Here is an 11,929-nt window from a genome sequence, read left to right on the forward strand (position 1 = left end):
ATTTCTGCATTTAATATGTTCTCGTGCCCATGTGGCACTGACTGGCTCAACAAAAGGTGAGACTAATCGGCCAGTGAGATATTTGTAATGGAAATCCACCTCAAGGGCCGTTTGTGTTTACAGTGATGAGAGACTTTAATAATCGCTCACACCTGCTGTGATACTTCTCCTCTCAGTAAATACTGCAACAGAACTACAGACTGAGCAGGACCTAAGGCTGTGTTCCAGTGTTTATTGCAGTCTGTCTGTCTGTCTGTCTATCTATCTATCTATCTATCTATCTTATCTATCTATCTATCTATCTATCTATCTATCTATCTATCTATCTATCTATCTATCTATCTATCTATCTATCTATCTATCTATCTATCTATCTATCTAACCATCCATCGTTCTATCTGTCTGTCTGTCTATCTATCTATCTATCTATATATCTATCTATCTGTCTGTCTGTCTGTCTATCTATCTATTGTTCTATCGCTCATTCTATCTGTCGTTCTACATTCTATCTGTCATTATATCATTCTATCTATCTATCTATCTATCTATCTATCTATCTATCTATCTATCTATCGTTCCATCTATCGTTCTATTGTTCTGTCATTCTATTGATTGTTCTATCTATCTATCTATCTATCTATCATTCTGTCATTGTCATTCTATTGATTATTCTATTCTTCTCTATCTATCGATCTATCTATCTAGTCTGTCTGTCTATTGTTCTATCATTCTATTGATCGTTCTATTCTTCTCTATCTATCTATCTATCTATCTATCATTCTGTCATTGTCATTCTATTGATTATTCTATTCTTCTCTATCTATCGATCTATCTATCTAGTCTGTCTGTCTATTGTTCTATCATTCTATTGATCGTTCTATTCTTCTCTATCTATCTATCTATCTATCTATCATTCTGTCATTGTCATTCTATTGATTATTCTATTCTTCTCTATCTATCGATCTATCTATCTAGTCTGTCTGTCTATTGTTCTATCGTTCTATTGTTATATCGTTCATTCTATCTGTCGCTCTAACATTCTATCTATCCTTCTAACATTTATTCTATCCTTCTAACATTCTAACATTCTATCTGTCTATCTATCTATCTATCTATCTGTCTGTCTGTCTATTGTTCTATCATTCTATTGATCGTTCTATATCTATCTAGTCTGTCTGTCTATTGTTCTATCGTTCTATTGTTATATCGTTCATTCTATCTGTCGCTCTAACATTCTATCTATCCTTCTAACATTTATTCTATCCTTCTAACATTCTAACATTCTATCTGTCTATCTATCTATCTATCTATCTATCTATCTATCTATCTATCTATCTATCTATCTATCTGTCTGTCTGTCTGTCTATTGTTCTATCATTCTATTGATCGTTCTATTCTTCTCTATCTATCTATCTATCTATCTATTGTTCTATCTATCTATCGTTCTATCATTCTATTGATCGTTCTATTCTTCTCTATCTATCTATCTATTGTTCTATCTATCTATCGTTCTATCATTCTATTGATCGTTCTATTCTTCTCTATCTATCTATCTATCTATTGTTCTATCTATCTATCGTTCTATCATTCTATAGTATAATTTTATCTGTCATTCTATCTATCTGTCTGACTGCCTGTCAATCACTCATAACACCTTTACTGTAGCACAGCAATCACTTAGCAACTATCTTAGCAACCACATAGCAACTAGATAGATGTCAACACCCTATAAACTACCTAACTATTACACAAGCAAAAGTCTGAAATGAGGGTGAATAAAAAAAGCTTTTCATTTTGAGGTGAACTGTTTCGTTAAACGTACTCTTGAAAATTTGTCTACTGACTAAAAAGCCCAGTTTGTCAGAGTGATCCGTCCGCAGGGAGAGATTTCAGTTATTTTAACTGGTGCCTCCGACTGGAAAGGCCTGTCAAGTAGAAAATACATTATCACACTGCTCCCGTCTCCTCACAGATTCCATCAACGGTTCGCTCCATCCATCAAGATCGCATTCTGTCTCTCCGCCAGCAGACGCAGTTCTTGTGGGAAGCGTATTTCTCTTCTGTGGAGAAAATTGTGCTCACTACACTGGAGGTAAGCAACTTCCTGATCAATTAAAACAAGACGTGCAGCCATCAAGACCTAAAGACTAATCCGATAAATCCCGCAAAAACTTGTCCAGGTCGTACTTCACCCTAAAAATTAACTGGGGAAAAAATGGGAAATTATATTTAGCAGAAAATGAAGCTCATTTTAGGACCATTAAGACTTTTGCTCTGTGATTTTCATGATTATTAAGCACATTTTCACAACACAGTTCTCATTACTGTAATGCATCCACAATCGGATGTAGTTATGAGTTTGTAATTATCATTATTTTAACTGATCGAATGATAAAAATGTCATGAGAATCATCCAGGCCCAATGATTTATTTAGTAAAATTAGCATAAATAGTCATTACGTATAAATATTTTAAATTACTCATAATTACCATAATGTGAACTAGATCTGGCAAAAAAAATGAAAAAAGATCATTTCTGGTTTTTTACAAACGCATGCGGTCAGTCATGTCGGGAGCTATTCCTGAATGAAAGCGGAGCTACATCGGGCCGGGCTCAGGCTCTGGTTTCACACACTTCTCCCTGGAGGAAGTGTTGCAGCTCTGAGATGTGCTGGATTGCTGTTGGTGTGTAAGAGGACACCCGGGTCAGGTCTTGAAAGGTGGATCTGTGATACCGAGCATTAATATGTGTCCGAATAAACATGTCTGCAGTCCAGCTGGCCTCATGTTTATAAAAGTTAAACGCTCATGAGATTTGAGCCTTGTTAATGTTGAAGTGAGTCTGATAGACCAGTGATGGGAAATGATTCAGAGATTCATCTCATAACTTTCCAAACTCTTTTCTGAACTGCTTTTCCCAGATCATCCAGGACCGTGTGTTGCAGCACAACGCCCGCAGCACTCTGATGTGGAACCGGTTGCCTGGAGGACTTTTCACTTTGCCCCAATTCTCGTCCTACCTGGGCGATTTTCCCTTCTTCTACTCCGTACTCGGTAAGCAGGCCATTGCTGTTTACTACTAATGTGCTACGGGTATGGAGTCAGTGTTTTATATATTTGTGACCCTGGACCACAAAATCAGTCTTAAGTCGCTGGGGTATATTTGTAGTAATAGCCAAAAATACATTGTATGTTGTCAAAATTATTGATTTTTCTTTTATACCAAAAATCATTAGGATATTAAGTAAATATCATGTTCATGAAGATATTTAGTATATTTCCTACTGTAAATATATTAAAACTTAATTTTTGATTAGTAATATGCATTGCTAAGAACTTCATTTGGATAACTTAAAAGGCGATTTTCTCAATATTTAGATTTTTTTGCACCCTCAGATTCCAGATTTTCAAATAGTTGTATCTCGGCCAAATATTGACCTATACCAGGGGTAGGCAAGTTCGGTCCTAGAGAGCCGCAGTCCTGCAGAGTTCAGCTCCAACCCTGAAAAAAAACCTCACCTGCCTATAGCCTTAGTAATCCTGAAGACATTGATTAGCTTGTTCAGGTGTGTTTGATTAGGGTTGGAGCTGAACTCTGCAGGACTGCGGCTCTCTAGGACCGAACTCGCCTACCACTGACCTATCCTAACAAACCATACATCAATGGAAAGCTTATTTATTCAGCTTTCAGATGATTTATAAATCTCAATTTCGAAAAATTGACCCTTATGACTGGTTTTGTGGTCCAGGGTCACAAATATGAATTGTCTGAATGAAATATATTGATGATCTTTTTCACAGGTGTTAAGCCACAGCAGAAGTTCACAGCCGTGATTCATGCTGTCACGCCTCTCGTATCTCAGTCTCAGCCGATTTTCAAGTTGCTAGTGGCTGTGGCCAAATCACAGTACTGTGCCCAGGTCAGTGTTAATTTAGTATTATATATGCACTATTATAGTATTTTGAATGAGCTTTTATTTTATATTTTCAGTTGTAATTTTAGTTTACATTTTAGTCGTTTTGTTATGTGCTTTTGTTATTTTTATTAGTCTTTGGGGTTTTTGTAGTTCTATTTGGCTTTCATTTTTGTAATTTGTCATCTAATATTTATACTTCATTTCAGTTTTGTATCATTTTAGTATCATTGAGATACTAGTATAGTTTTATAGCCTGGATTCACAGAAATATTTTCTGGTCAAGTTCAGACACTTCGTCGTCATGAATTCCAGCTTGATTATTTACACAAGTGCAAACAATTGAACTGAATATTAATAAAGAGATAAAGTTCATAAGGACATCAACTCAGTTCATTCTGATATGTTGACGTCACATAACTAATCAGATCCATTGTTTATACTTACAGATGTTTGTCCTGTTGTTTTCCCTCTAAAATTATGTAATTTCCTGGAAGATGATATCATTGAGGAACTGGCAAATGCTAAAGGCATTATACAAAATATTGACAGTATGGAATAAAATACCAAATTAACTCATTTCAATCTTTAAATATTGTAAGTTTATGATTTAATCTGGTTTATTAAGACAATCAAAATTCAAAAGTATGTTTTTTTTAAAGAAATACTGAAAGAAATTAAATTGATCAAAAGTGACAGCAAAGTTTTTTGTTCTTATCAACATTCTCAACGCTGATAATAATCAGAAATGTTTCTTGAGCAGCAGTTTAGCATATTCGAATGATTTCTGAAGGATCATGTGACACTGGAGACTGGATTAATGAAGCTGAAAATTCAGCTTTGCGTCACAGCAATAAATTGAATTTTATAAATACACTAAAACAGAAAACAGTTACTTTAAACTGTTATATTGTTATATTTCACAGTATTAACATTTTTTACTTCTTTTAAAAGCATTAAAGAAACTTACCAACCCCAGACATTTGACCAATAGCGTATATGATACTGAATGTACTGAATAGTACACTCTGAAAAATGCTGGGTTGTTTCAACCCAATGTTGGGTCAAATATGGACTAACCCAACTGCTGGGTTAAATTTTGGTTACATTTTTAAATTAGCTTTTTAACCCAACAGTTGGGTTAGTCCATATTTGACCCAACATTGGGTTGAAACAACCCAGCATTTTTTAGAGTGTAGAAATGATCGTGGTACGTGCTGGATTCACAGCATCTGATGTTCTCACTATGTTCTTGTATCAGATCATTGTCCTGTGGAACTGTGATAAGCCTCTCCCTGCGAAGCACCGCTGGCCCGCCACCTCTGTTCCAGTCATTGTAATCGAGGGCGAGAGCAAGGTGAATCTCCACTCATTCAATTCTGTCTATTCCCATCATATCACATGAAGTGTCTGGTGTTACTCGCCTGCGATCACAAATGGATGGTGTATAGATTTGCTGTTGCCGGGGTTTTGCGCTCTGCCTTGAATGTTTATCTTAACTAAAGTCAAAGATATTGAGCATTTTCTGGAGGTTTCATGCATTGATGACATTTAGGTGATGAGCAGCCGATTCCTGCCCTATGACAACATCAGAACTGATGCAGTCTTGAGTCTGGATGAAGACACTGTCCTCTCGACTACAGAGGTGAGCCAACAAATCAGAATGGTTCTAGGTTTTTGCCAATTTTGCATAAGTATTGTATAAAATAAGTGCTCGTTTTGTTGTACTTTTTTTGGTACTTTTGCTCATTAAAGTTACGCTATGTAACTTTCTGTCCACTAGCAGTTAAAGTATAAACACAAGTTTCTTGGTAACGATCACCTTGATCAGTGTGAATGTCTCTAATAACATCAAATCTCTCAAGATAATGAGAGAAGGATATCTGAAAAATATGTCTTATGAGCAAGATCATTAAGCTTGTTTCCGCCACAGAAAATGTTTTTTTCCTAACAAAAGAGGTAGTTGCAACTTTTTGTCTCACAATTTAAATTGAGTTTAAATTTTGCAATTTTTCCCTGGAATTCTGGCTTTACACCTCACAATTCAGTTTTTATTTCTCATAATTCTGAGTTTAGATCTCGCAATTCTGACTTTTTTCCCCCAGAATTCGGAGTTTGCATCTCGCAATTTATTTTATTTGTTTGTGTCACAAAATAAAAAACTAAACGGTTAATTACAACTTTTTATCTCACAATCCTGACTTTTTTCTTACAATTCTAGGTTTTTATCTCACAATTCAGACGTTTCTTCTCAGAATTGTGAAATAAAAGGTCATAATTACCCTTTTTTTATCCCTTGTCGTATGTTGTCATACTTAAATGCAGTTTTTACTTATTGAAATCAATAGAATTTTAAAATAATGTCACAAAAGTTCGGCAACACTGATATTAGACAAAACGATTGCTATTCATATCAGATAACAATAAAAACTATTACTTAACAAAGCTAATTATTGGCAAATACATTAAAATTGTAACTGGTTTCAAGATTTGCATTATTACAATTTTCATTAGTACTATGCAAACTACTTTGATTCGTGTACAAACAAAATGTGTTACATTTTAATTTCAAGCAAAAAATAGAGCTTTAAATTGTATTTTCAGCAATTATTTGGTTACCAGTCACACTGCTCTCTAGATATCGATATCTTGAACCACTAACTTGGGTTACACTCTTTTTAGTATTTCTGAAATCATGTTCGTGTCTGAGCTTTTGGAAACCATTTAAATTGTTCAACGCAATGACAAATCTTAGAGTTTATGTGTGCATGGTTGAGTAAATACTTATTATAGAATACTTGTTTCCGCAGGTGGATTTTGCCTTTACGGTTTGGCAAATTTTCCCAGAGAGGATCGTGGGATACCCCGCGCGGAGCCATTTCTGGGACTCTAACAAGGAGCGCTGGGGCTACACCTCCAAGTGGACCAATGACTACTCCATGGTGCTGACTGGAGCTGCTTTCTACCACAGGTAAGTTTCCTTCACAACAAGACACTAAGTCACTTTCCATAACCTTCACCTTCTCTGTTCATCTGTGGTGGAATGAGCTGCCAACCTCCTATCCACCTTTTTCTTCAACGCGGAAGTAAGCCTATGGGCAAGACTTACGGTTCATTAGCCTCTGTGGGGAAATAACGAGAAGAATAACAACGTGCAGTAAACGATAAAACTGTTTGCATGACAAACCAGTGTGTTCACACTTAAAGGGTTAGTTCACCCAAAAATGAAAATTCTGTCATTAATTACTCACTCTTGTGTTGTTCCAAACCCGTAAGACCTTCGTTCATCTTCGGAACACAATTTAAGATATTTTTGATGAAATCTGAGAGCTCTCTGACCCTCCCATAGACAGCAAGGTAACTACCACGTTCAAGGTCCAGAAAAGTACCAAGATGATCGACAAAGTAGTCCGTGTGACATCAGTGGTTCAACTGTAAAGTTACGAAGCTACGAAGCTATTCCACATTTTCGTCTCTACTGCATCATTTTGGACGCGCGTTCACGACAGTACCATGACGCGAGTGTGTGGCGGCGCTGACCCAGATCCGGCGTAATGACGCAGTAGAGACGAAAATGTGGAATAAAGTCGTTATTTTTGTTTTCTTTGCACAAAAAAGTATTCTCGTAGCTTCGTAACTTTACAGTTGAACCACTGATGTCACACGGACTACTTTGTCGATCATCTTGGTGCTTTTCTGGACCTTGAACGTGGTAGTTACCTTGCTGTCTATGGGAGGGTCAGAGAGCTCTCAGATTTCATCAAAAATATCTTAAATTGTGTTCCGAAGATGAGCGAAGGTCTTAAGGGTTTGGAACAACACGAGGGTGAGTAATTAATGACAGAATTTAAATGTTTGGGTGAACTAACCCTTTAAGATAATACATTAAAATAATATGGTAAGACACACCAATTTTCAATATCAAGCAGCAAAACAAACTGTTTTGTACAGCTAAAAATAGCTGAACGCGGATGATTTCCAAATGACCGCGCCCATTTTTACGGGAAGAAAAAGGTGGATACTGCTGAAACTGAGATGTTCTGAAGTACTCAAATGTTCCCTAGGCCCTAAGATTTATAAAGTTGTTTAACAGGATGTATTTTTTTACTCCAGGTATTACAACTACTTGTATACACAATACCTGCCCGGCAGCTTAAAGAGTATGGTTGACCAGCTCTCAAACTGTGAAGACATCCTCATGAACTTCCTGGTGTCAGCGGTCACTAAGATGCCTCCTATCAAGGTCACTCAAAAGAAGCAGTACAAGGAGACGATGATGGGACAGGTACAAAATGCATTAAATCAATGTAATTGTTCACCTCAAATGTTCAGCTGTGTGAGCGCTAGTATTTCCTGCAGAGTTAAATCTGGAATTCTGGGGAAGGGTTTGAGACAAGTTGCGTCACTGTTTTCACCTCCCAAAAATAGCTTATAATGACTTGAGGAAATACTTCAGCTTCCTCCAACAGCTTCTGCTATTCTCATATTGAGAGTGTGTTATTTTGAATGCGTCCGGTGATTTCCCTCAGCAATTTTTGCAAATCAAAGATAGTTTATTTTTGGTGTATGAGTGAATGTCATCATTGATACTTGTCAAGAACCAGTGTTATTTTAGTATCGTTTAGATACTATTATAGTTTTTATTAATATTTTCTATTTAAATTTTAGTTTAGTAGTTTTAGTAATTGCTTAAAAGCTCAAATAAATTAAGTTTTTTATATATAATATTATATATTTTATTTAATTAATATTTTTTATTTCACGTAATGTTTATTTTATTTCAAGTAACAATATTTTTTAAGTTAACTGTAGTAATGCTGCTGTCAAGAACATGCCTGGATTATATCTCACATCAACATCAAACTATTTTATTTTATATAGGTAGTAAATAAAGCTTTTTTTTCATGACAATTTATTAAATTCTCCTCCTACATTTTCATTCATGTAATGTAAACTAATGCAAGTCTTTTTTTGATAGTCCAATTTAAATTTGATAAAATTATGTTTGCAAGCAAATTAATTACAAGCCAATTTTTGTTTGTGACAAATTAATTGCAAAAAAGAATGAAAATATGTAAAATAGCTTTTATATAACAGAATTGAGTGTTTTAATCAATCTGTGTAATAACAGGTTTTTGCAGCTAAAATAAATTGATGCAAATGACACCAGATGTCTGTGCATTCAAGTTATAAATGACCGCATCCGCTCTTACATTAAAAAAAGGTGGATATTGCAGCTAACTAACTTTCTTTTTCATTCGCAGACGTCCCGGGCATCACGCTGGGCAGATCCTGACCACTTTGCCCAGCGGCAAATGTGCATGAACAAATTTGCCAGCTGGTTTGGCACCATGCCCCTGGTCCATTCGCAGATGAGACTGGATCCCGTTCTGTTCAAGGACCAGGTATCGATACTGCGCAAAAAGTACAGAGACATCGAGAGACTCTGACGAAGTGGAGAAACCCTTTCCCTCTGTACGGGGATGGGAAACGGCATCCGAAAACCCCCCAGAACCCTGAAAAACCGGATCAACAGGGATATAAATGGGGGCACGGGAACCCTCAGGGAGGGAGCGCATCGAGATTGGGGGAAGAGTTGTGCTGCAAAAAGATCCCTCTGTTAGAGATCGTCACTAACTATAAATATATGAAAGCAAGCGGTTCGATGCGAGGCGACGTTGACATTATTTGGCTGAGTTTAGCACAACACAAAGACACGCCAATGTTGGCAGCTTTCTGTCTTCCACACCCCCTCTTGTAATGCTTTGCTAACAACAACGGTGACCATGGCAAATTCGCCAATGCCAGACAGCCACACAAACATCCACATGCAGTCAGATTATAGATTACCGCACACCGGTTTAACTTCTGGATCAGACCTCTCCATGTTAGATGTGTGATACGCCTGGCTGGAAGGGTCGCCTGCAGTCCAGCCGTGCATATTTATTCAGTCCGCCTTTGGCAAGCATTACGCCCCTCTTGCAGACGCAGGACGACGTTCCGTGGAGAAGTCGAGCGCGTGAAACACCGCGCACAACGTCACAGTGCCTGAGCTTTCAGATGGACCGTATCTGGGAGTCCAAAGGGGTTTTGTGTGAATGCAAAAACACCTTGTTCATGCTGCTTATATTTGGATTCAAATGTAGGTGTTCCACAAATTGGCCCAAAGTTGTAATTTATTTTTTTCTTTCTATACAAGTCTTTTGGTGTATTTTGTCAAACGGACATCATTTTAGTCTTTTTGGATGAATTAGACCCAATGCCACATACATCTTGTTCTTTGTCTGGTTTTCTTATGAGTCTTACTAGTGTAATGCCATATCAGAAGCCACATTCACACTGCAGCTAATTCAGATCTCACTCCACTTCTGACTTATCCTGATCTTAATTTTTTTGGAAGTGACACGTTTTTACATCCAAAATGTTCTTATAATGACAACCACTTTTACAATTCAAATTAATAATAACTAGTTGTTAATGCAGCGATCCCACCTGTTTAATGACAAACGTGGAGGGGCTTAAAACACCAAATCTGTTTACGGTGGTTTCAAAATGTTCATACCCATTCTAATCTCCACTCACTAATGTTTCTTTCTTTAAAACACCAAACATTTTAAATTCTGTTGCAATCTATTTCTCTTTTGTTGTCAGTTTTGACAAGTCATCCAGAGTTTATGTGGCTATTACGTAGGTTTTCCATAAATTAGTCAATTTTTAGATTTTTCTTTCTTTCTATAAAAGCCTTTTAGTGTATTTTGTCAAATTGACATCATTTTAGTATTTTTTAATGATTTAGACACAATGTCGCAAACACCTTGTTTTCTGTCTGGTTTTGTTGCGAGTCTTACGAGTGTAATGCCATATCAGAGGTCACGTTCACACTTCAGCTAATTCAGATGTCACTCCACTTTCTGACTGCTTCTGAACTTGTTTATTTGGAAGTGACAAATACATTTTACATCTCGATAAAGTTCACATAGTGACAACCACTTTTACAAATCAATATAATAATAACAAATAGTTCATGCAAACATCACTTGTAATGACAAACATGGAGGGTCTTAAAACAGGTGGTTTACTAACGTTTTTGAATGCTAGCACATCTTTGTTCACTAATATTTCTTTCTTTAAATGGATGTTCCGATCCATTTATTTGAATCTATTTATATTTGTTTCTAAAGGTTCAATAAATGGTTCAATTTCAGAAAACTAGATTCAATAATCCCTGTGTTGTTTCAGTGTGTATGTGGCTAGTGTGTATTTCAAGAATCATTCACATCAAAGCACAGGATATGTAGTTGTAAAGATATTTAACACTAGTTTCACATTTACGCTCGCAAATCAATAAGCGCTGGATAGTCACTCTCCCCACCTACAATCCCTGCCGGACCTGAGACTCGAACCCGTGACCTTCAGGTTTCAAGTCTGACTCGCTATCCATTAGGCCACAGCTAATGGTATGTGCATAATACTAAATATAGGTATTATGCAAATATAATACCTATATTTGCATGCCGATCATCTGATAGGACTGCTTTATTTTATTTACACAAGAAAGAAACATGGAATAATGTGACAATACAGAACAAAATGTGTCCCAAATCATTTAAGATGAGGAAAAACCTATTTAGGAGTGTTGACTTGTTTGGCATTAATGTAGAATTGAACTGATGTGCATGAATTGGGCCGAAACTGTGGCAAACGTCTCTCCAAATAAGATATCAGTTTTATGAGGTTCTAGTCACATATATCAGGATTCAATCAGGCTTTTCTCTCTTTTTTTTGTCTCAAATGAATGTGCCTTTTCTCAAGACACTTCTGCATTATTTTGTTAGCCTTCAGCACCACAATCTCCTCTATAGAGTTGATCATGCATGTCTTCTCTCTGTTCTTTAGTTTTCTTTGTCAAACACTGGAGTTTTTCTGATGGTTCAGGACTGACATTCCTGCCTGTTTTGTAGGAAACATCTCGGTCGCTCTTTCACTCGGCCTCATGTTTGTACTTGTATTTAGCA

General features: G+C 36.5%; 1 protein-coding gene across 1 annotated transcript in view; it reads left to right on the forward strand.

Moving 5' to 3' along the window:
- The window catches only part of ext1a (exostosin glycosyltransferase 1a), a 53,399-nt gene extending 43,063 nt beyond the window's left edge, over nucleotides 1–10,336 (forward strand). The window contains exons 4-11 of the mRNA XM_016282016.1: nucleotides 1,973–2,092; nucleotides 2,922–3,054; nucleotides 3,802–3,920; nucleotides 5,176–5,271; nucleotides 5,470–5,559; nucleotides 6,725–6,885; nucleotides 8,028–8,199; nucleotides 9,179–10,336. Of these exons, the coding sequence (XP_016137502.1) occupies nucleotides 1,973–2,092; nucleotides 2,922–3,054; nucleotides 3,802–3,920; nucleotides 5,176–5,271; nucleotides 5,470–5,559; nucleotides 6,725–6,885; nucleotides 8,028–8,199; nucleotides 9,179–9,364 (1,077 nt within the window). The 3' untranslated portion in view covers nucleotides 9,365–10,336. The remainder of the gene's footprint in view (nucleotides 1–1,972; nucleotides 2,093–2,921; nucleotides 3,055–3,801; nucleotides 3,921–5,175; nucleotides 5,272–5,469; nucleotides 5,560–6,724; nucleotides 6,886–8,027; nucleotides 8,200–9,178) is intronic.
- The last annotated feature ends 1,593 nt before the right edge of the window (nucleotides 10,337–11,929 follow it).

The sequence above is a fragment of the Sinocyclocheilus grahami genome, unplaced genomic scaffold (genome assembly GCF_001515645.1).
Source record: "Sinocyclocheilus grahami isolate Dianchi unplaced genomic scaffold, SAMN03320097.WGS_v1.1 scaffold153.1, whole genome shotgun sequence".
Lineage (NCBI taxonomy): Eukaryota > Metazoa > Chordata > Actinopteri > Cypriniformes > Cyprinidae > Sinocyclocheilus > Sinocyclocheilus grahami.